This window comes from Gorilla gorilla, chromosome 1 (genome assembly GCF_029281585.2).
Source record: "Gorilla gorilla gorilla isolate KB3781 chromosome 1, NHGRI_mGorGor1-v2.1_pri, whole genome shotgun sequence".
Lineage (NCBI taxonomy): Eukaryota > Metazoa > Chordata > Mammalia > Primates > Hominidae > Gorilla > Gorilla gorilla.
In genome coordinates, this window is record NC_073224.2 from 188132906 (window position 1) to 188158880 (window position 25975).

A 25975-nucleotide genomic window follows, 5' to 3' on the forward strand; every position below is an offset into this window, starting at 1 on the left:
CCCCTCCCTCCGTCCCTCCCTTCCTTCCTTTCTTCCTGAGTCTTGCTCTGTCGCCCAGGCTGGAGTGCAGTGGCGCCATCTCGGCTTACTGCAGCCTTCGCCTCCCGGGTTCAAGCAATTCTGCCTCAGCCTCCCGAGTAGCTGAGACAGACTACAGGCACGTGCCGCCATGCCTGGCTAATTTTTTTGTATTTTTAGTAGAGACGGGGTTTTACCATGTTGGCCAGGATGGTCTTGATATCCTGACCTCAGGATCCGTCCGCTTCGGCCCTGTTCGGTTTCTTCTGAGGCCTTTCTGGCTTGCGGTTGGCCTTCTCCTTGGTATCTCCTCACATGGTCTTTTCTCTGTGTGCACACATATCTGGTGTACCATTGTGTTTCCAAATTTCTTCATTTTATAAGGGTACCATTCAGATTGGATTCAGACCTACTTTAGAGGCCTGATGTTTAGCTTAATTACCTCTTTAAAGGCCCTGTCTCTAAATACAATCACATCCTGAGGTAGTAGGGTTTAGGGATTCAACATAGGATTTTGGGGGAACACATTTCAGCCCATAGCAGGGCTCATTTGCTTTACTTAGCCTGCTGAGAATTGACTTGAGGTGTATTGGGGCGTGGGGGAATGGTGCTGGTGGAGGCGAGTATAGCCAGGGTATTGAGGTTAGAATGGAAACAGAGAGTTAGGAGGAGATTAGACACGATGACAACATGCTCTAAGGAAATAGCTGTGGAGTTGATGAGAAGTTATCAGAATTGTGATTTATTTTGAAAGTAGAATGCATAGGATTATTTTGGTAGTAGATTTTTAGATTTTTTCTGTTCTGTTTATGAAAAATTTAAGCTGGAAAAAAAATGCACCTTACAAAGACCAAGTAAAGTTCCCCTTCCTGGCTTTTTTTTTTTTTTTTCCCCCAACCTGAGTTGATATCTGATACAGATATTGGGACTACCTCAAACTGCTTCTCTATGATTCTGCATCTCTGAGATTCATCTTAGAATTTATTTCTGGACAGATTGTTCATATTCTTGGAAAATAGCTCTTGGATTTTAACTTGTCCTGCTGTTGGGTTGTGTAAGGGAGGAAAATAATTTTTTTCAACCCTCATAAGTTATTATTTGGAATGGTCCCCTGTAACAAAAGAAAAACAAATATAAGTTTGTTAACATGTATAATTCATAAATACATGGGAGATAGTCAGAATGAGTTGGCTTTTAATTCCAGCTTATATAGTATCTTCAACAAATGTTTAGCAAAGTGTCAAGACAAAGAAAAAGGACTTTGAGTCTGTAGGGGCAGCAACTTGTAGAAAGGCAAATAATGGCAGGCAAAGCATAATTAGTAAACTTGTTAATGTGGATTCCTTTGGTGTCGTATCCAGACCAATACAGGTGTAAAGTTGTATTTGGTGGTTAACTTGTGTTCTTCCACGGTAAACAGGGGTTTTTTTTTTTGTTTTTTTTTTAACCTTTTTTGTCTTTGGAGTAAATTTATGTCCTGCTTTTAGGCAAGTGGAGAGCAGAGAGCTTTCCTGCATCTGCTTTTTAATTGCCTTCAGTTCAACAATCCTTATGCCAAGGAGGCATATTTAGAGGTGGCATATTGCTGTCTACTTCTGGTGGTCTTGAACATTTTAATCCCTCTGTATCCTTACATGTTGCCCTGCCCTCCCACCCCAACAAGTAGTTAGCTTTTTTTTTTTTTTTTTTTTTGAGACAGGTTTTTGCTCTGTTGCCCAGGCTGGAGTGCAGTGGCATGAACGTGGCTCATGGCAACTTCCATCTCCTGGGCTTAAGCCATCCTCCCACCTCAGCCTCTGGAGTAGCTGGGACCATAGATACACCATGCCTAGCTAATTTTTGCATTTTTTTTTTGTAGAGATGGGTTTTTGCCGTGTTACCCAGGCTGATCTTGAACTCCTGGACTCCAGCAATCTACCTGCCTCGGCTTCCCAAAGTGTGGGGATTATAGGCGCAAGCCACTGTGCCCTGCTCTGTTTTGCATTTTGTGTTTATCATTCTTTTGCTTAAAAAAAGTTGGATCACATATATATATGTATACCTAAATAATATACTGTTTACTTTTGCTTGTTTTTTGGCATTATATGAATGGTACTCATATAGTATTTTTTCGTGATTTGCTTTTTTCACTCATGTTTTTAAGATTAACCACTGTCGTAGTTTGTTGCTGAATTCTGTATTTCCCTGTGTTACAATATTCCACTGTGAAGAAAATTTTCATTATATGAATATACCACAGTTTTTTTATTCTGCTGTCAGTAGACTTGGATTGCTTCCAGTTTAAATAATTTAGCTTATTGCCCTGAGGCTCTCTTTGCTCTTATTTATTGATCTGAAGCTTAGACTTTTTCTAGGGTTTCCTGGGAAGAACCAATATCTTACTACATGTTTATAGGTCTGTGGTTTTCTCTGCTGTTTTCTCCATTAATCTGATCAAATTTGCATGTCTTCTAATGATTTCTAAAAATTTGTAATCTGCTAACAGTGTCCTTTCCTGTTTTCTGTCTGTCATGATTTTATTTTCAAAAACCAAAAAAAAAAAAAAACCAAACATTTTTTCTGTCACTTAAATGTGATTTTTTAAATTATTTATTTATTATTTTTTGAGACAGGGTCTCATTTTTCACCCAGACTGGAGTAAAGTGGCCCGATCTGGGCTCACTGCAGCCTGGACCTCCTGGGCACAAATCATCCTCCCAACCTCAGCCTCCTAAGTAGATGGGACTACAGGCGCATGCCACCATGCGTGGCTAATTTTTTGTGTTTTTTGTAGAAATGAGGTTTCGCTACGTTGCCTGCTGGTCTTGAACTCCTGAGCTCCAAATGTGATTATTTTATATGGAAAGTAGATAAATCCCAGTGTTCAGTCTTCCATCTTAGGCCAAAGGTTCTCTTCCTTGTCTTTCTTTGCATGTTATTCTTAGTTTTTGCTTGACTTTTTATCTTCAAGGATGTACTTAAGTGTACCTTGTCTTAGACGCCTTCCCTGACTGCTTGTTTCTTACATTCTGTATTTATCTCTGTCATTCTGTATTATACTGGCTCATCTCATTATTAGACAGTGAATGCCTGATGGTGAGGAATTTTGTTTTACCCTTTTTATCCTTAATGCAGCATGGTATCTGATATGTAAAGGGTGCTAAATAAATGTTTATTGAATAAATACATGAAAAAATTAGTATAAATGGGGCTGAATGCGATGGCTCATGCCTGTAGTCCCAGCACTTTGTGGGGCCAAGGTAGGTGGATTGCCTGAGCCCAGGAGTTCAAGACCAGCTTGGGTAACATGGCAAAACCCTGTCTCTAAAAAAATACAAAAATTAGCCAGGTATGGTGGCCTGTGCCTGTGATCCCAGCTACTCTGGAGACTGAGGTGGGAGGATTGCCTGAGCCCAGGTGGTCGAGGCTGCAGTGAGCTGAGATCGTGCCACTGCACTCTAGCCTACACAACAGAGTGAGACCTTGTCTCAAAGAAAAAGGAAAAAAAAAATTAGTGTAAATGGGGGGTGGTCTGTAATAGATACCTAGTCATCAAACTGGCACAGTAGTTTTGCAGATAAGAATCAGGAGCTTGAGATGGTGGCACATGCCTGTAATCCCAGCCACTCAGGAGGCTGAGGTGAGCTGCTTGAGCCCAAGAGTTTAAAATCAGCCTGGGCAGTAAAGCAAACTCTGTCTCAAAAAAAGCAGAATAATCTTCCTGCAGGGCTACAGTCTGTGGGGGATTTAATTTTCATAGAGATGTAACCACTTTTTAGTTCATAAAGGCAGCTTTGGAGACTGATATGTCAAACATTTTATAGAAAAGAAAATCAGCAGTTTAATTTTGTGTGATTTTGCTTTAATATTAAGCTGACGTGACTGCTCTGTATATTGAGGGATACAATTTATCTTAGCCTAAGTCTTCTGGTATGATAGAATGTTTAAATACTTACAAACTGAGAAATAGGGGAGGCCAAGTGGTGAGTTGCATATCTTTAACTACTAAAATGTGTTTTTTGAATAGGTAAATATATTTATGTAGTTCAAAATTTAAAAATACAAACAGCGTATATTATGAAGTGTTCTTACCTTCATTTCCCTCCAGCTGTTCAAAAACTGATTAGCTTTTGGGGTTCCCTCTCCCAGAGCAACCAATTTTATTAGTTTACAAATAGTTGTGTGTGTGTGTGTGTGTTTGTACTTTTACTTGGATTCTTTTTTTAAAATTCTGCTAAGCTGATTACTTGTATTGGTGTAAAGAACAGCTGAATCAAAATGTGTGATTTTTTCCCCCCCCAGATACATCAAATTACAGAATGGCTTGCAGGCACTTTTGATTTCAGACCTAAGTAATATGGAAGGTAAAACAGGAAATACAACAGATGATGAAGAAGAAGAGGAGGTGGAGGAAGAAGAAGAAGATGATGATGAAGATTCTGGAGCTGAAATAGAAGATGATGATGAAGAGGGTTTTGATGATGAAGATGAGTTTGATGATGAACATGATGATGATCTTGATACTGAGGATAATGAATTGGAAGAATTAGAAGAGAGGGCAGAAGCTAGAAAAAAAACTACTGAAAAACAGGTGCGAGTCATGTCTGTTTTCTTCTAATTTGGGAATTCTTTGGGTAACTTCTAAACTCAAGCTTTATTTTTTAATGGCAAAAAGGAAGTATATAGTTATCTTTTGGTCTTCAGTAAAGGTCTATTCTGTATCAGGATTACATTTTGAAAACATTTTCCTCCAATTATAAAAGTAGTAAATGCTCATTTTATAAACTAATGGAATATAAAGAAAACAAAAATATAAAAATCACCCATAGCTATATCTCTCAGAGGTAATCAACACTCAGAAGTATTTGAATTTATGTGTATTTGTATACATTATATGTTTTAAAAACAAATACTGGTAGATGAGGAGCTGCAGAATTCTTAGCCTGGATTAGAGAAATAAGAGTATGTTATCCTTGGTGAGACTGGAAAAAGAAGAAGAAAAGAATGGGGCTAGTGTGAAATCTTTACATGGGCCTAGGGCTCTAAGAGTTATTGTATGGGTGGCTTCTATATAGATAATTAGATAATTGAGTTTGATTTAGCTCTTTATATGGGAACGCAAAGGTCTGGACAAATAAGTACTTTGGAAGAGTTGAAATAGAAACTGGGCAGTTAAGCTTATTTAATATGTAACAACCATCAGTGGATAGATAAATAAGTCTTGATAGGGAAAATTTCTTAATATCTTTTGAAGAATACCTCCATTTTCATAGTAGGGAGTACCCAGAGGATAATTTTCGGAGCCAGTACAGTGGAATTGACCAGCAAAAGTTAGTTAAAGCTAGTTTCTTGAATATTGATAATATATTCAACATGGTACAGTCTACATACAAAGAGGCCGAGATGGGCAGATCACTTGAGTCCAGGAGTTCTGAGACTAGCCTAGGTAATGTGGTGAAACCCTGTCTCTCTAAAACATTAAAAAAAATTAGCTGGGTGTGGTGGCACATACCTGTGGTCCCAGCTACTTGAGAGGCTGAAGATGGGAGGATCACCTGAGCCCAGGGAGGTTGAGGTTGCAGTGAGCTTTGATTACACCACTGCACTCCACCCTGGCTAACAGAGTGAGACTTTGTCTCAAAAAAAAAAAAAAAAAAGAAAAAGAAAAAAAGTGGTCACCCTTAAAGATGGGAAGAGTTGAGGTATAAGTAGTAGATATGATTTAATAGTTATTCTTCTTGGAAAAAAATATTTTTTTAAAAGAAAGATTGTACCAGTTTTTTACTAAGTTGTTGGATTGAGTAATATTTTTAAGAAGCTTTTTCCTGTTTACTACTCAGATTATTAGTGATCCTGTTTTTGGGTAGCATGATAGACCAAGTATTAAATAGTTTTAACTTGGAAAGCTGTAGAGATGAACATCAAAACACTGGGGGAAAAAAAGGTATATATATGTCACTTGATAGTCTGTATGCTAAGGTCTCTATGAACAGATTGGAAATTAATAGATTCACTTTTAACTTAAAATAGATCTCATAATTCCAAATAGAGCATTAATAGGAAGAAATTATAAAAGTCACAAAAAAAAAGAACACTGACAGTCAGGAAACCTGGGTTCTACTTCTGGCTCTGTTCCTTTCTTTCTGCGTGATTTTAGGTGTTTTCATTTTCTTTCTTTTTTTTCTCAGTTTTAAAACAAGAATATAAAATTCTGAGGCCTATTTTAGTTCTAAGCCTGACCATGTTATAACTTCTTAACTGAATACTTCTTATCTATACTTTTTTTCTATATCTTTCCATCTATCTGTAAGTAGCTTTTCCCATGATCTGACTTGTTTATATTTCCTATTAACTGACAAAGCATTTTAAAACAGTTAAAAATTGTCTCGACAGCCATTTTAAATGTCAAGACACTATAAAATACTTTAGATTTATACAGCAATTGTGAACACCTTTGACAAATGAACATGTCTGTTCAGCCTTTTTGGTACCCCTTTTTATTTTGCTTAGGTAGATCAAATTCTAAGTTGATCTTTTCTAGCAGCAGGGTCAGAGTCTAGTGATCGTTTTTAAAATGGCTTAGATGCTACCTTTCTTTTCTGAGAACTCAGTGTGATATAATCCTTATAAGATATTGACAGCTAATTTTATGGATTATCCTACCGGGACAGTGGAACCTAAGTAGTTTGAAGACGAGATCAAATTGTTTTGATTCAGAAGCAATGGGTTCACTAGTGAAAGGAAAGATCCCACGATCGTAAGTGGTAAATGTTTATATTTGTTGAATAACTTTCTGAAAAAAGGAAATAAAGTAGATTAGCCTTGGTAAGAGGTGGCTTAAGAGTGGTTTTATGATCTAAGTTTTATTTGAAAAATGTATGAAACTTGTTTAAGGTAAATGTGAGAATTAATAAAGGAATTGAGAAGAAAGATATTTGATCGTTTTTTGGATAGCATTTACCTAATTAAGAAATTAACTACTTTTCTGAGGCATCTTTTTTATCCCTCTCCGTTTTCCTCCTCCCAAAAGAAGTTGTTCTTGATTTTAAAAGTTTGATAAATTAACAAGGTTGAAATTTGAATATGATATACATTGAATTAAGATTTGTTCAGGGCTTTCTTAATTCAATTCTCAAGTATGAATTTCTCAGGTATGAATTTTTTAGGTAGAAAATTCTCAAGTATGAATTTCTTTTCTAGCAATTGCAGAGCCTGTTTTTGCTGTGGTCAAAGCTGACTGATAGACTGTGGTTTAAGTCAACTTATTCAAAAATGTCTTCAACCCTGCTGGTCGAGACAAGAAATCTTTATGGGGTAGTTGGAGCTGAAAGCAGGTTAGGCACCTATTAAAACATCACAGAACAGGTTAGATTGTGGTTTGAAGAACTGGATATTCCCCAATGTTTTAACTGAGTTTATGTGCCTAAGTCTTCAAAATGGGGTTTATAGTATCAAGTGAGGCTGTTTGATTCTTCTGAAAACACACTTTCATTTTCTGACACATGGCTAGACTTTATGCCAGGTACATGCTATTTTTGAAAAGCTCTTTTTTTAAAGAGGTAACTGTTTATTAAAACAATCTGTTTCACCAAATATGTTAGCCCTGTAAAACTGACATTTACAAAGTTTGAAGAAAACAAATTTGGGAAAGTTAATAATTCACCTTTCTATCTTCAAGGATTCAAATTGACCGTTTTTTCTCCTTTTTTTGTCTTTTAACTTACTGTAATTATGCCCCAATAGTTCGGGTGCGGTGGCTCATGCCTATAATCCCAGCACTTTGAGAGGCTGAGGTGGGAGGATTGTTTGAGTCCAGGAGTTTGAGACCAGCCTGGGCCTCATAGCAAGACCCCTGTCTTAAAAAAAAAAAAAAAAGTCCCAATCAATTTGAGTGCAATTTGGTGTACCTCTTGGCCATCAATTTTGTTAAAAACTCTGATTTTCCCAAAGTATTGGGAGAATATATACTGATAAGTAATATATGCTGTATATCTTCAATTAGAAGTGAAGAACTAAAAAGCCTCTTTAAAATTTAGTTATACTTTTTAATAGCTACAGATTTTATCTTTTTTTATCACTTACTATTTTTGTTAGATGTTTTCCTAAAATGTTACCTTATTCTATCTTAACAAAATTTTCTAAGTTACATGTTGACAGGTTTCACATCTAGTAACTGAGTCACTCAACACAAAGCTTTTAATTGCTTAGAGATCTTCAGAGATATCTATCTAGATATGTTACTTCTGCAGATTTCCAAAATCTAGTAATTCAGGGAAGAAACTTGGTTCAGAATTATGAAATGCTGACATGAAATGATATTTGGGTGGGCTGTCCAGTCCCTCTTCCCTTTTTTTCTGTCTGTTTCTGCTTTTTTTCCTTAGGTCTGCACCTGTTCAGCATTTGGCAGGATGGCAAGCGGAGGAGCAGCAGGGTGAAACTGACACAGTTCTGGTGAGTTTCACTTTGCTGCTCCTCCTGATTCTCAGGGAAAGAATTTTGTTACTCCTATTGGAAAACATCCATCTCCAAATGAATCCTTAAGATAAGATGCGAATATTATTCCTTTAGGGTTGACTCAACTATTTGTATGTGTTCTAATTACTCCAGTCTGCAGCGGCTCTTTGTGTTGGAGTTGGGAGTTTCGCTGATCCAGATGACCTGCCGGGGCTGGCACACTTTTTGGAGCACAGTAAGAATTTGTAAAATATCATTCCTGGTGTGTTTTTTTCCCCCCTCCAAACTTATATGAATTGATATCAAAGATTAGCAAGTGATTTGACAGAAGTATGATATATTTAGCAAGAGAAAAGGCTAAGAAAAAATCCTTGATTTATGAATATCATGGGGGAAACAATCTGAGTGTACTTATATTGAGAGTTAGAATGAAACCACACAGAAAACTTTTAAACTGTAGATGTCACTATTGTTGAGCTATGTTAAGGCCAACGGATCAGGAGATGATTGCCATTTTCTAGGAAATGACCAGTCCTGGGGAGGGCAGTCCCTTCCAGGGTTAGCAAGGCTCCCAGCCAAACATCAGAAATACAGGAATTCCCTGGGTAAGGTGGCTCACGCCTGTAATCCCAGCACTCTGGGAGGCTGAGGTGGGTGGATCACTTGAAGTCAGGAGTTCGAGACCAGCCTGGCCAACATGGTGAAACCCCATCTCTACTAAAAATACAAAAATTAATTGGGCGTGGTGGCATATACCTGTAGTCCCAGCTACTTGGGAATCTGAGGCAAGAGAATCATTTGAACCTGGGAGGTAGAGGTTGCAGTGAGCTGAGGCTGTGCCACTGTACTCTAGCTTGGGTGATAGAGCGAGACTCTGTCTCAAAAAAAAAAAACAAAAAACAAGAAACAAAAAAAAACTAGAAATTCAAAAGGCATGATTAATATAAAAACAAAACAATAGAAGCTTTTCATTTAATTTGGAATGTACCTAAATAAAACTTACGTGGGGCCGGGCGCGGTGGCTCACTCCTGTAATCCCAGCACTTTGGGAAGCCAAGGCAGGTGGATCACCTGAGGTCAGGAGTTCGAGACCAGCCTGGCCAACATGGTGAAACTCCATCTCTACAAAAACATAAAAATTAGCCGGGCATGATGGCGCACACCTAGAGTTCCAGCTGCTCTGGAGGCTGAGGCAGGAGAATCACTTGAATCCGAGAGGCGGAGGTTGCAGTGAGCCGAGATCACGCCATTGCACTCCAACCTGGGTGACAGAGCGAGACTCCAGCTCAAAAACAAACAAACAAACAAAAAAACTCTATGTGGATGTTATATAGTTACAAATATTTATTTTTATTTTACAAATATTTATTTTAAATTACTCTTTTTTTAATGGTCTGGTTTTCTAAAGTATTTGAGGGTATACTTCTTACTTTGTGAATTTTTATAGTAGCCATTAATCTGCATATGTTTGTGCTTAAATTTTAATCTCCTTAAATTTAATTGAAGAGATTAAGTTGTAAAAGCAGTAGCAGTTAATCTGCATATATGTTTGTGAATTTGTTTGAATTTTAATCTAATTAATAAAAGGTGAATTTTAATCTATTTAGACTTAAATATATTTTTGATCTCTTTATAAGTTATATGTTCATCTTATCTTTCTTTAAAGATGAAATTTTTTTTTTTAGTATAAAAGTAACATGAGCATTATAGAAAGTTACAAAAACAAATGTAATGAAGAAAGTATTATTTAGGGTCAGGTGTGGTGGCTCACGCCTGTAATCCCAGCACTTTGGGAGGCCGAGGTGGGCGGATCACTTGAGGTCAGGAGTTGGAGACCAGCCTGGGCAACCTGGTGAAACCCCATCTCTACTAAAAATACAAAAATTAGCCAGGCGTGGTGGCACGTGCCTGTAATCCAGCTACTTGGGAGGCTGAGACACAAGAATCACTTGAACCCAGGAGGCAGAGTTTGCAGTGAGCCAAGATTGCACCACTGTGCTCCATCCTGGGCAACAGAGTGAGACTCTGTCTCAAAGAAAAAAAAAAAGAATTCAGACATAACCATTTGATGTGTTGGTCTATTTTCTTTCAGTTTTTCTATGCATATAAGAAAGTTCATATGTGATAAAAATATTTTCTATATCTTTGTGTTGTGTGACTTCGTGTTCTTTCCATTTAGTGGTATTCATGGGTAGTTTGAAATATCCAGATGAGAATGGATTTGATGCCTTCCTGAAGAAGCATGGGGGTAGTGATAATGCCTCAACTGATTGTGAACGCACTGTCTTTCAGTTTGATGTCCAGAGGAAGTACTTCAAGGAAGCCCTTGACAGGTAACTAACTCTAAATATATTTTAATTTTAATGATCTAATGGCACTTTGCAAATGTAAATAGAGTGTTCTTGTACAGTAGAATTGTCACAGTACTTTACTTGGACCAGTCATGGTGACTCATGCCTGTAACTCAAGTACTTTGGGAGGCTGAGGTAGAAGGCTCGCTTAAAGCCAGGAGTTTGAGACCAGCTTGGGCAAAATAGTAAGAACCTGTCTCTACAAAAATAAGTAAATAAAAAATTAGCCAAGCATGATGGTGAGTACCTGTAGTCCTTGGTACTCAGGAGGCTGAGGTGGAAGGATTGCTTGGGTCCAGGAATTCGAGGCTGTAGTGAGCTACAGTCACACCACTGCACTCCAGCCTGGGTGACAGAGTTTGTTTGAGACCCTGTCTCAAACAAAACTTTATTTGGAGAAAAAAGCTGTTAAACTGTTAAATACACTTTGACTCTTGTTCTATTATATATAGTCTTTGTATTAAAGATTAAAATAAAAGTCAACACCTTTTGGGTTTTATTAATTTTATTAATAATATATTCTCTGTTGACTCATTATGACTTTTTTTTTTTTAAAGAGATATGGTCTTGCCATGGTGCCTAGGCTGGAGTGCTGTGGTGCAATTGGCCATCAGTTGCATGAATGCATGGCTCAGTGCAACCTCAGCCTCCCAGGCTGAATGTGCCACCGCTCCCAGCTAATTTTTAAAATTTTTTGTAGAATTGGGAGTCTCTCTGTATTGCCCAGGCTGGTTTCAAACTCCTGGCCTCAAGTGATCCTCCTGCCTCAGCCTCTCAAAGTGCTGAGATTATAGGTGTGAGCCACTTTGCCCAGCCACTTAAAAAACAGAATTTAGTAGAAAATATGGAGAAACAGAGAAGCAAAAAAGGGATAAGATTGCCTCCAATTTTATAATCTAGAGATAACCACCATTAATGTTTTGGTATAGACCCATCTATATTTTTTAATGTATACTGATCATATTGTTCATACCCTTTTATAATTGTTAATTTTAAGCAAGATATATCATTTTAACTTACATAATTTATAAAACATGATTTTTAGTGATTGTATGTTATTTACATTGTATAGAAGTACCATAAGGTGTTTAATCAGTTACATATGATTGGACAGTTGAGTTGTTTCCAGTTTTCTAATACTGTGATGATTATCCTGATCTCTGTGAATATCCTTAATTATTTCTATTAAGTTCTAAGAAGTGAAATTGCTGAGTATATTTGCAAATATATTTTTAAGACTTTTTTTTTCTTTAAGCTTTTGAAATTCATTGCAAAATTGTTTTCCAGAAAGTTTGTCAGTACAATAGTAGAAGTTTGAGATTACAGGGTTGCAGACCAAAGTCTACACCAGAAAAAAGTAGAAAAGTAGAAAAAAGTTATACCTAATTCTAGATATATGCAAGATTGAAATGTAAAAGAAAAAAGAAACCTCACATTTGTCTAGTATAATGTAAGCTCCTTCAGAGCAGGAATTTTTGTCTATTTTTTGTTGATACATCTGCAAATCAATAATTTGGTAGATACTCAGATTTGTTAAATGAATTAATGCAGTTCCTTTATAGCAAAAATTACCATAAAATCAAAAGATAAATGACCAAAAAAAATTTTTTTTAAACACGACAGAGATCTAATATTTTTTTAAAAAATTGGCCTGGTGTGGTGGCTCACACCTGTAATCCCAGCGCTTTGGGGGGCCGAGGCGGGCAGATAACTTGAGGCCAGGAGTTCAAGACCAGCCTGGCCAACACGGTGAAACCCTGTCTCTACTAAAAACACATAAATTAGCTGGGCTTGGTAGCATGTGCGTGTAATCTCAGCTACTTGGGAGGCTGAGACAGGAGAATTGCTTGAACCCAGGAGGCGGAGGTTGCAATGAGCTGAGATCATGCCATAGCACTCCAGCCTGAGTGACAGAGTGGGACTCTGTCTCAAAAACAAAATAAAATAAAAAAGATAAAATAAAAAGAAATTATCTCTTTTCTTAAGAGATTAATTTGATCTGGAAAAATCCTTTGGACATATTCCTATAAATTGGAAGCATATGCCACTATTTATTTATTTTTTTTTTGGAGACAGTCTCACTCTGTTGCCCAGGCTGGAGTGCAGTGGTGTGATCTCGGCTGACTGCAGCCTCATGCCTATAATTCCAGCACTTTGGGAGGCCAAGGTGTGTGGATCACTTGAGCCCAGGAATTCGAGACCAGCCTGGCCAACATGGTGAAACCCCATCTCTACTAAAAATACAAAAATTAGCTGGGTGTGGTGGCGCAGGCCTGTAATCCCAGCTGCTTGGGAGGCTGAGGCACAAGAATTGCTTGAACCTGGGAGACGGAGGTTGCAGTGAGCTGAGATCGCACCACTGTACTCCAGCCTGGGTGATGGACCGAGACCCTGTCTCAAAAAAAAAAAGAAAGATAAATCAATGAAGGCAATGCAAATGATGCCTGAGATGATCTTTCCTATAAATTTAGACAGGATCAGCAATACCTTTAGAGGAGACTTTAACCATACAACTTTGAAGAAAACTGCATCTTTACTCTTGTTACAGAGTTCTCAGCTCTTAAGTTTTACAAAATCCAAACAGGTCTTTGTATGTGTGAAGAAATCTTAAGCAGAAGACAAGTTGAATTTTTACAACTTTATATTTAGCTTTGTCCATATACAAAGAAGGAAAAATAACTGATTTTATTGGGAAAAAGGATAGGCAAATGGTATGTATGATATGAATACATTCTGGCCATCTCAGAGATGATGAAATTTGGTATAAAATGTAGTTAAGAAATTTGTTTTGTTTCCTTTTAAAGAGTTGTTCTAAATATGTTTTGTACAAGGACTGCTTCAGCATCTAAGAATATCACCTTACACATTTATTTTTATTTAAAAAGAAAGCCACCCAATAAGAAAGCCACTGCATTAATAGGATAAATTAATGAGAATATCAAATCATAAATTTATGCCATAAGTAGAGCATTATAGGATGCAAATACTATAATAAATACTATAATATTATACTTCTACAATGTATAAGGAAAAGCCTTTATACATGTGTAATATGCTCTTATATAACATGGATTAAGTACCTGTTTTTAATAGGTTAGCAAAATCTGATTCCCTCACACAGGCCACATTGTTTATAAGTATCTTGGATCGTTTAAATAAACAGCTGAGGAAATGACTAAATTTTTACTCCAGTTAAGTAAGTGAGCATGGAAGCCTTCTTTACCATGGTGGCGTCTTCTATTTTCAGTAAATTTGAACTTTATTTTATCAGTATTTCATGGTAAGAGTGACAAATATCAAGCTTAGGATGTCCACTTCTAACAGGAGACCCTCCCCATTATAAGCGGGAATACAAAATCTTCACTTTCAGGTTGTGAAAAAGGATGAGGCGTCCTGAGTAGTTATAGCCTAGATTCCAAGTGCCTGAGTATTCTGGGGAACCCCAAGTCTTGATTGTAGCTTCATGGGCAGAACTGGTAGTGTTCCCGGGAGCCTGGGAGAAGCAAACATAAGGCATCTCAAAAGGAAGATGCCTTCCTTCTAGGCCCTAAATTGTTACAAATATTTTTTAAGTAAAATAACCAACATTCAGTCAAAAATAAGCAGGTACTCAGGAAAATAATACAACATGATTGAGAACAGATAACACAAACAGATTCTGAGACATCTCAAGTATTGGCATAGTTACACACAATTTCTAAAATAATTATACTTTCTATTTTTTAAGAAATAAAGGCCAGACGCAGTGGCTCACGCCTGTAATCTCAGCACTTTGGGAGGCCGAGGCGGGTGGATCACAAGGTCAGGAGTTTGAAACCAGCCTGGCTAATATGGTGAAACCCCATATCTACTAAAAATACAAAAATTACCCGGGTCCGGTGGCAGGTGCCTGTAGCCCCAGCTACTTGGGAGGCTGAGGCAGGAGAATCGCTTGAACGTGGGAGGCAGAGCTTGCAGTGAGCCGAGATAGTGCCACTGCACTCTAGCCTGGGTGACAGAGCGAGACTCTGTCACAAAAAAAAAAAAAAGAAATAAAAGACAAATTTGAATATACTTGCAAGGAATAAGAAACTGTTAAATGTGACCTAGGAAATTTGTAAAATGAAAAGATACATCTTGAGCTGAACTATGATAAAAAAAATTGAAAACGTCATGGACAAGTTTAAGAGTAAATAGAGTTGAAGACAGAATTAGTAAGCCAGAAGATAAGACAGAAGCAATTAACCCAAGTATAGCATAAAGAACATATATAACCCAAATATAGCATATAGCACAAAATTAAAAATACAAAGAATATGAAGCATAGAGGATAGAATGAAAACATCCCATGTATTTTACTTGTAATTGTAGAAGGAGGAGAGAGAAAATTGAAGTAGAGACAACAGTTGAAGGGTTGATCACTGGAAAATTTTCAGAACCTGTTGTAAGACATCAAATCAGAGGTTAAAGTCTAATAACTTCCAAAAGGATACATTAGAAGAAATATGGAAAATTTTTGCCAGATAAACGAGAAAATTTTCTTCAAAGGAAGATGAGTTACACTTACAGATGACTACTCAACTTCAGTGCTCTGAAGGAAAATAACTACCAACTAATAACTAGAATCATAAATTGTACACTAAATAAAGATATCTTTTAAGAATGTTAGTAGGCTGGGCATGGTGACTCATGCCTATAATCCGAGCACTTTGGAAGGCCAAGGCAGGTGGATCACATGAGCCCAGGAGCTGGAGACCAGCCTGGGTAACATGGTGAGGGAAAAAAATTAGCAGGGCATGATGGTACATGCCTGTAGCCTCAGCTACTTGGGATGCTGAGGTGGGAGGATCACCTGAGCCTGGGGAGTTCAAGGCTCCAGTGAGCCGTGATGTGCCACTACACACTCCAGTCTGGGTGACAGAATTAAATAAAATTAGTTTCATTATTTAAGTCAACAGAAATTATCCAACCCATCATTAATCATACCAAGTACTGAAAAGAAAAAAAAATGCCCCAATATATCTAGCAGGTAGTTAAGTTAAAAGTTACCTTATTGCAAGCAAAAGTTAAAAGTTTTTAAAAGAAGCCTGAGCAATGCAGGGAGACCCTGTCTCTATAAAAAATTTAAAGATTAAAAAAAAAATGGTAGTGCACATCTCTAGTCTCAGCTACTTCGGAGGTTGAGGCAGGAGGATTGCTTGAACCTGGCAGTTTGAGGCCGCAGTGAGCAGTGATTGTGCCACTGCATTCTAGACTGAGTGATAGAGCGAGACACTATATCCAAAAAAAAAAAAAAAAAAAAGTTTACTAAACATTTTAGGAAATTAATTTTTTAAATCATTCTATTTTGCTGGAAAAACACCAATACACCAATCTTTGAATAATTTTTAACAATTTAATTGCATTGCTATTATGTATTTATATAAGTGGTAATTTGTATATGTAATTTGATACATCACAGTTTATATAATTAAAAATTAATTTAAAACAGATAAAATTATAAGATTAACTTAAATACCAAGTCTTTAAAATTCTAATTTAACTTGTAACTGAAACGTTTTTAGTCATCTGTAACCTTGCATTGAACTAAAAAAGTAAGCTTTATATACTCTATAAAAACATGGATATACATAACATTACATAAATAGACTATCTGCGATATTACAATTTTACAAACGAATGAATAGGAGAACATTTCCGAAAAGGCTCCTAAAGGTTGATAATGGAAATAAAAAGGGTTGATAAACATTGGGTTAGAAATAGGTATATAGGTAATAAAACTATAAGGAAAAGGAGAGAAATTACTACTATACATTCAGGATATTTCTTGAGGTAAGGGTAGGAGCTGGGTGCTTCTAGAGTGTTGACTATGGTCTGTTTCTTCACCTGGGTGGGCCACTCAGGTGTAGTTTATATGTTCATGTTTTGTTAACTTTTCTGTATGATTGTTATTAAATATATTTCACAATGAAAAAGTTAAAGTAACATGTAGATATTAGTTTAAAATATAGAAATGCAGATTATTTAGATTTTATATACTTAGGATTGTGAATTAAATCTCCAACTTAGTAAGTTTCTTAATTAAAATAATAGATGTTGATTGATGAAAGTGAACAAAAACAGAAATGCCAGTTTTGTTTTTTGTTCAGATGGGCCCAGTTCTTCATCCACCCACTAATGATCAGAGATGCAATTGACCGTGAAGTTGAAGCTGTTGATAGTGGTAAGAGGAGTACTTTATGTGTAACTACAGTTTTTTCCTTCATGAAACCAGTTACTTATTACATTTATCCTTCTTTATCTCTAGATCATTTTATCTTTATATTTTAAAGGACTAAATTGAAATATGTGTTATGTTTGTTCCTGAAGTCATTAAACATCTAATTCAGTGTAGATTTGAAGTAAATGAAAAGGATGGTGGATTTTAGTTTTATCATCCTTTGTTTTTCGAAGGTTTTACCATAGGGGCTAATCTTTTGAGATTCAAAGATTGAAGACTATAAAGGAAAAGAATGTGCTTATATAGGGTGAGGCTTCATTATAGCTCTGTGCTATAAATATTCCTTAATTACATAGTACCAATAAATATCACCATTGTATATTATCCCTGCTTGATTTATTTAAGTATTAGAAACATTTAATACTAGACTTGAGGGGACTTCCAGTTCATATAGGTTAGGCTTGGCTTATAGCCACTGCAAGTCTCTGTTCCACTTTTTGTAGTATTTTCCTCCTTGGTTTGATGCAGTGTCTAGTTCTAATAATGATGTAAAGCATTTACTAGGCTGAGTAAACTACAGATGGCTAGAGTGATCTATCTGGAAGTCAACAGACCCCTGTTTAACTTACAGAAATGTCTAGCTGTGGCATTCAGTTTATTTGTAAAAAAGGATGGAATGGTTAGGCTCCTCCTAGCTGTAGTAGCTCCTTGGAAATCAAGGATTTATTTTCTTTATTTTTTTACTTGCCTACCACAGTGTCTGTTTTACCTTAAACCCAGTTAAATACCTGTTGAATGGATGAAAAAACAAAACAACTAAGGATAACTGTAACAGCACTTTCCATATTTTGAGACTCAAGAACTGTTATCTGTGTCTTAAATGCTTTCTAGTATGTTTTTCTTTATACAGTTTCTAGAGTGGGTTGACACCAGTGTTTAAACAAGCAGACCTTTAATTAGATTTTACAATTTTAAGCCAGAATATATTTTATTATGCTTTGAAAAATTATGCTGAAAGAAATATATATGTATATACACACACAGTATGGAGTTTTGGTTTATGCTGAACTAAAGTAAAAATTCTGTTGTGCTTTTGTTCATGATCTGCCTGCCTCGGCCTCCCAGAGTGCTGGGATTACAGGTGTGAGCCACTGCGCCCGGCCGAGAAATTATTTTTAATAATTGACTTTTTATTTTAATGATGGTTTATACTCACATAAACATATATAATTGCCTGCATAGTATGTCTTAGTGATTGAGATGAAAGGCATGTCCAATGCCTTTTTAAATCTTAATTATGTGTCAAAGTGCAGTCTCTATTTTTATTTACTTCTTTATTTTTAATGTTTGTTTCCTTTCCAAATATGGTCTCTAAGTGTTCAGATATTTATACTCTATTTTTATCAGTTGCAAGGGGTTTTAAATCACTTTTCGTAGATATGTTTACATGTCTGCTATATTACCTGTTATTGCAGAAACATGGTGGCTTAAAATAAAACATTTATTTTCTTACAGTTTTGGAGGAATGGAATCAGGTACGTTAGATAACTTCCTCAAGGTTGTTGAGCTTAGTGTCAGAACTGCAATTCTAGCGGTTTTTAGTCCATATGGGCTGCCATAACAGAATCCCACAGACCGGGTGGCTTATAAACCACAGAATTGTTTCTTACAGTTCTGGAGGCTGAGAAGTCCAAGATCAAAGAACTGGCAGATTTGGTGTCTGGTGACAGCCTGCTCTCTGGTTCATAGAAAACTGCCTTCACTCTTTGTCCTCATACAGCAGAAGGGGCAAGGGAGCACTCTGAGGTCTCTTTTACAAGGGACTAATCCATTCATGACGGCTCTGCCCTCATTACCTAATCATTTCTTATTGGCCCCTACCTCCAAATACCATCACATTGGGGATTAAGTTTCAACATAGAAATTTTGGGTGGGGGGACACAAACATTCAGTCTTTAGCAGTAGTTAAAGGTATTTCTGACTTCAAAGTGGATTGTTCTTAGCCATCATACTTTATTACCAACATACTTGGTTTTGGAAGAAATTTTAACAATATATATGACCAAATTCCCAGATAAAAGGATTAATATTTTATTAGCATTTTCGTCAGTAAAATCTTGTACATAGCATCCTAGAGCTGAAACTTTCAGATTATTAACTACCTTGTGTTTCATTTGAAAAATAAGGGTAAGACTCTGGTAAGCTGAAATGATTTACCCAAAATTACAGGTCATATTAAGTCATAGAGCGAGGCCTGCATCATTGAGTTTCCCACTTCAGTCTTATAACACGTGATTCATGAAGTTAATTTTGTTACTTCCTTGCTTTCCGTTCTGTAAGTTTGAATTTCCATATAATAAAGGAGATACTGAATTTTGTTTTATTACGTGTTTGTTTAAAATTGACAGAATATCAACTTGCAAGGCCTTCTGATGCAAACAGAAAGGAAATGTTGTTTGGAAGCCTTGCTAGACCTGGACATCCTATGGGAAAATTTTTTTGGGGTAAGATACTAAATACATCATCTTATTTCATATTTTCTAGTTAAGATTTAGAATAAGAAAAGTTGATAAAGAATTGAAAATTATAAAGCTAGAGTCCCTAGGTACCTTTTACCTTTTAGGATAGCTAGTTAGCCTTTCAAACACGAAGTTGTTAAATATGCCTCTATTTGGTTCTCTAACAGTGAATATAGCAAGAGTAACACCTAACATTTTGTGAATGCTTTTTAAGTGCCAGATACTGTGCTAACACTACATGAATTATTTCATTTGATCATTATCACAATGTTCAGAGATAGGTACCATTATCATCTCCATTTAAAGATAAACAGGTTTAGGCCAGGCGTGGTGGTTCACACCTGTAATCCCAATGCTTTGGGAGGCTGAGGTGGGAGAATCACTTGAGACCAGTTCAAAACCAGCCTTGGCAACATAGTGAGACCCCATCTCTATTTTAAATTTCAGTCAAGTTATCTCATTTGTTTAAATCACACAGATAGTAAGTGGTGGATGTGAGATTTGAACATCTCTTTATCTGATTATTAAGTCTCTACCTCAGCCTGACATTTCCATTTGTCAACAGAGTTAGCAATAGTTTCTGTAAGAGTTTTTGAATTGCGACTTAATTTTGTTCATCTAGTAAACTGTTTAACTGGTTTCTGTTTTTCATAATGGCATTTTCTTAGTGGGAGGATTTAGTTACAGCCTCATATTAATCCTATTGACTATAGAGTAAAATTTAGGATGAGATGATCTAAATTATTCTTTAAAGGGTGTTTTGTTTCCCTGTATATTTCTGTACAGTTATATACATTTTATAGGGCATTCTTGCTTCATGTGTTTTATTTTTAAGAATTAAATAGCCGGGCGCGGTGGCTCACGCCTGTAATCCCAGCACTTTGGGAGGCCGAGGCAGGTGGATCATGAGGTCAGGAGTTCGAGACTAGCCTGGCCAAGATGGTGGAACCCCATCTCTACTGAAAATACAAAAATTAGCTGGGTGTGGTGGCTCGTGCCTGTAGTCCCAGCTACTTGGGAGGCTGAGGCAGGAGAATCGCTTGAACCCAGGAGGTGGAGGTTGCCGTGAGCTAAGATCATGCTATTGCACTCCAACCTGGGCGACAAGAGTGAAACTCCGTCTTTAAAAAAAAAAAAAAAAAAAGAATTAGGCAAAAATATTATTAAAATAATTAGAAAGAACCTGGATTGAATACTGCTAGACTAATTATTAAGCAAGGAAGCTTAGGGAGTTATTGTCTGTTTTTTTAAGGTTTTCCCAGAGATTAATTCCTTGGATATGAAAATATACTTCAGAATTGTTTCTTACGCATTTTTGTCTTATTAATATTAATACATTATTGCACACTGGTTCAATATTCTTGAGTCCCTTGGGTTATTTCATTAATCATGTATGGTAGCAAAATATGCATTGATGATGTAGAAGACTTTTAACAAAGTTAACTTAGTTATATCTATAATTTTTTTCATTCTTTTATAGGAAATGCTGAGACACTCAAGCATGAGCCAAAAAAGAATAATATTGATACACATGCTAGATTGAGAGAATTCTGGATGCGTTACTACTCTTCTCATTACATGACTTTAGTGGTTCAATCCAAAGGTAACTATTTATTATGGCTCTTAGAGTTACCTTGAAGTAGTGCTTTCTTAGGATTTGTTTGCCTGTATCAGTGTTGCAGTGTACTATTAATTACTTTAGTGCTTGACCTTAATACAAAGTAAAGGAAATCAGAACTTGGAGATGTCACGTAGCTAGTGGCAAAGCTCAGGGAAACACAAGATGATGAGATTCTCAGGCAAATTTTTTTCTCTTACAGAAATAGGTCTTATCTGTAAGATAAGATATGTAGGCTGGTCTGTGAATGTTCTAATATTCTAATAGGTCGTGAATTGATCTTTTAAGCCACCTTCAGCTGCAATTGTATCTGTGGTTTTACATTTACTCTATATTGATTACAAACTCTTACAGGGCAAAGTGTTGGTTTGTTCATTCTTACATAAGGTCCTGTAAAAATGGCATGATTAATTGAGATTGACATGGTGACAATTTAAGAATTATCTTAAATATAAAATACTGATGAATACCTCTATGGCAGAACTATCTTAAATGTAAAGACTGATGAATATCTCTATTTTCCTTCTTTTATCATTGTCTTCAGTAACTCACATTCACTTTTTCTCATTAAGGAAATCATGGAAGCTTTCTTTTGTTTTCTTTACATTTCAACCTACTTGTTTTTCAAAGTTAGTAAATTGCTAAATTATTCCTTTTAACATACCTTATAGTTTGCACATTTCTATTTGAAATGCTAATCCTCTCACCCTAATGTGATTCCCCTTTTTATAAAGTTTTGCTTTTTACATTGTCAAAATTAAGATCAAATCTGACTTGGCTCTTAGATGTAAAACATTTTCGCATTTATGATCAAAATGAGTTCACTAAAGTTGACTTGAAGGTAAAGTTTCGTGGTATGGTAGATTCTTTTGTTCAAATTGCTTCTAGGTTCCTTTTACATTTGCTAAATTAGGCAATTCCATATTTGGTATTCCCCAAGTTAATTCACAATTTTTGATTATTGTGTTTGCAAATAATTCCATGTGTTTTTCTTGAACTAGTTATTCTGTTTCTTTTGTATTCTCTTCCTCTGTGATGGCAGATATAAGAGCTTATTAATGCTTATTTCAAAATTTTAAAACAAGTCCTAGAGTTTTTGTTTTTTAGCAAGACAGGGTTTTGCTCTGTCATTCAGGCTACAGTGCAGTGGCACAATCATAGCTCATTGTAACCTCAAGTGCCTGGGCTCAGGTGATCCTCCTGCCTCTGCCTCTGAGATAGCTGGGATTACAGGCCTCAGCCACTGTGCTTAGGCTAGAGTTTTGATGAAAACTATGTACAATGTAGATTTCATAGGATTTAGATTTTTAGCATTAATTATACCATTTAAGAGTCAAACATCTATATAAATAATATAAATTCAGAAATTGATTAGTCTGAATCCCATGTTTTATATAATGGGGTTCTCTATTGAGAATTAGTGAAATTCATGTGCCTAGTAGAACTAACAAATACTCTTCAATGATGGTCACTCAGATAAAGCAAAAAGTTTCCTTTTTCATTTAGATCTATTTTTTACTATAAATTTCAAAAGAATTTCTTACTAAATATAAGAAGTGAATCAAAGGAAAACATAAATCATATATATGTATGATTTATATATATATAAAGCCTAAAAAGAAGACCTATGAGTTAAAACCTCAGCAAGTGTACATTAATGTAAAACAAGTGGAATATAAAAGTACTGATGAGATGGCAAAAAGGAGAGGTTAATGTAATATGGGTTAGTATGGAAAAACCTTCCAAGAGGATGTAAGTTTTAGAATGGGCGTAGGATGGTTGGCATAATCTTATCTCTTGGTCCTTCACACTAGCCTAATGCTAAAGATATATTTTTTTGTTAAACTTGTGTGCCTTTTCTGACTTTACCAGGGAGAAATAAAGGAGTCTCACAAAATTCTGTGTGTCGTAAGGTTTTCTTTTCTACTGTTATTTTTCCTGTTCATCCATTACTGGTTCAGGAGTGGCAAGTAATGGCCAAATTAAAATATCCCTTTGTTTTTTAGCTAAAGATCTTTGAGAAATCTAATTGCATTTCTACCTTGAATAATGTCATTGCATTTTCCTGTCTCTTCCCTGCCCTCCCCTCTCAAGAAACACTGGATACTTTGGAAAAGTGGGTGACTGAAATCTTCTCTCAGATACCAAACAAGTAAGATATTTATTTTCATACATCATACACCTTCAGAGTTAAAGAGACCATTATCTTGTATGAGTCCCAAAGGTTTTTTGCTTTTTTATTTTTACACAGGTGATAGAATTAAGACCTAAACAAACTGAATGACTGTCAAGATCACACAGCTTTTGAGTGGGTAAACTAAGATGACAAGCCAAGTTTCCATAGTTCGAAATTTACAGGCTTGTAAATGTATATAGTAAGCAATAATTCTGAAAAATTTATACCTCCTTTTACATTTATTTAGAGCTTTTCTGTGATACAAAAGAAAATACTATATGAGAGGCAGAAGAATATGCACACTTACATCCCCCGTATTGGGACAAATTGTGTTCTGAAAATTTGTTTTTTTTAAGTCAGTTGTTTGGATATTGCACTGGTTTTCCCCATAAAAGAAGTAATCTTTTAGATGATGGCTGACTTTCCATACTGCCTGAAAAACTTACTTCATATAGTCAAACCAGATGTTCTTTTATAAGAAATTGTATGTAGAGTTTCAGTTCAGGATGATTTAAACATTTTTTCTCCACCTCAAATTCATCAAAATAGTACAAATATTTAAAAGATACATTACTGCTACCTTTTTGTTACAAAGTTTACAAAAAATTTAATTCTGAAGCAATGAAATCTTTCTTCCTGTACTTAGTAGTTTGCATTTTAACAAAATTAATGAAAACAGATATTTTTTCTTGCATCAGATGGGTAACCTGTGGATTTTCCCAGTTAGTCTTCTAATACATAATTATTTTAAATTTATGAAAGAAACCAGCATAAAATGTTAGAATAATTTATAATGACAACTGATTGGTTATTATTAATTTGGCTTTATATGAATTTCCATTGATAATTAGCAGTGCTTTTTGGTATGTAAAGGTAATCAAGAGCATGACAAATTTGTGGGGCTGTTTTTTCTGATTAGAAGTCTTGAGTGTGAACTATGGAAATATCAAATGTGAAACTTTAATAAAATCAGAGATGTGTTTAATAGAGGAATTCATTAGGTTCTGTCAATCCCTGGTGAGCATTAAAAAAAATCTCATATATTATTCACTAATAACTTTGGTTCCTTAATTAGACAGGTTAAAAATTCTTTGAGGCATTTAATACTAATTTGCATCAACTGTGTTTTGGAAGAAATATTAAAGTTATAATATCTTCAACCAGAGTAGAAGCCCCTAGGAGGGACCAAGTCTTTTAAATACCACAGTGCCTAATATAGTGCTTTATACCTAATATTCACTTCATGTGTAATCGTTGATTTTAAAAAAGTATTATCTCTAGTTTGTTTCTTTCTGGAATGGCTTTGTCTAGGAGGAGAACTGAAATGAGGCTGATAGAGTCAGTAAATATTGGGGTGAGGGGGTCCTTTAAATTCATTCTCTATCTCTTGAGTTGTAAAGACTTTTGAGTTATTGGGCTGAGGCTAAGAACAGATTGTGTAACTGAAGATTTTGTGGCTGTGTTACCATCTATTTGTTCATGCCTGGAATGCTTTCCAAGAAGGAGTATGTAGAATAGGTTATAAATATCTCTCAGTTAGATATCCCTAAAGATATTGCTTATAAAGGCTTTTGCCAGTTAAATTTGTATGTATTTGTTTTATTTTCAGTGGGTTACCCAGACCAAACTTTGGCCATTTAACGGATCCATTTGACACACCAGCATTTAACAAACTTTATAGAGGTTTGTGAACCAAAAGTTTAAAACTGTTTGAAATAATGTTAGCACATTCTCTATAACCTAATTGAAGCTGCCAATTTTCATTGAAAATGAGAACACAACAGAAAATACAGCTGGGTTGGAAAGGAAGTAGATGGGCAATGGAGAGCTAATTAATAATAGATAGCAGACCACTGACTAGCTGCAGATAGATTGATTCTGGTGCCCTGCTGCTACTTCAGTCTATTTCATGCTTTCTCCTTGTTTTACCTTTCTTCCCTTTTGTTCTCTGTTTTGTTAAATTTTCATTCATGTTTCATTTTATTTATATTCTGCTCTTTTGCCTTTAAATGAATAAAAATAGATGAGAGGGAAAACACTTTGGAAATCATTTCCTTTTAAATTCATTGTGGAAGTAATATTTGCTAAATAAAAATATAAAATGTCAAGAAATGGGAGAGAAATCACCCTTAAATCTTACCATGAAGAGAAGTCATTTGTATCAGATTTCTTTTTTTTTTTTTTGGAGACAGAGTCTCGCTCTGTTGCCCAGGCTGGAGTACAATGGCATGATCTCAGCTCACTGCTTTGCCTCCCAGGTTCAAGCGATTCTCCTGCCTCAGCCTGCTGAGTGGCAGTGATTACAGGCACTCACCACTATGCCCAGCTAATTTTTGTATTTTTAGTAGAGACAGGGTTTCACCATGTTGGCCAGGCTGGTCTCGAACTCCTGGCCTCAAGTGATCCGCCTGCCTTCGCCTCCCACAGTGTTGGGATTACAGGCATGAGCCACCACGCCCGGCCTCCAGATTTCTTTCTGATTTTCTAATAGGTATATTTTCTTAACAAAGTCGAGATTATAAAGTATATATATAATTCTGTCTCCTGCTTTGTTTCATTTAATAGTATACCTGTAATAACTACATAATGAGTTGTGTGATTACATTATAATTTACTTAACAATTTGCCTACAGTGAATATTGCAGAAACATTCTTAATTCA

General features: G+C 35.9%; 1 protein-coding gene across 4 annotated transcripts in view; it reads left to right on the forward strand.

Annotated features, from left to right (window-relative positions):
• Nucleotides 1-25975, forward strand: part of NRDC (nardilysin convertase) — a 92442-nt gene that overhangs the window by 36380 nt on the left and 30087 nt on the right. For 2 of the 4 annotated variants that reach the window (XM_019018433.4, XM_055348509.2), the window contains exons 2-11: nt 4300-4588; nt 7198-7331; nt 8379-8448; nt 8605-8686; nt 10631-10784; nt 16931-17004; nt 19410-19505; nt 21001-21123; nt 23233-23290; nt 24924-24997. In XM_019018433.4, the coding sequence (XP_018873978.2) occupies nt 4300-4588; nt 7198-7331; nt 8379-8448; nt 8605-8686; nt 10631-10784; nt 16931-17004; nt 19410-19505; nt 21001-21123; nt 23233-23290; nt 24924-24997 (1154 nt within the window). The remainder of the gene's footprint in view (nt 1-4299; nt 4589-7197; nt 7332-8378; nt 8449-8604; nt 8687-10630; nt 10785-16930; nt 17005-19409; nt 19506-21000; nt 21124-23232; nt 23291-24923; nt 24998-25975) is intronic. The other 2 variants (XM_019018440.4, XM_055348514.2) reach the window with 1 other exon arrangement.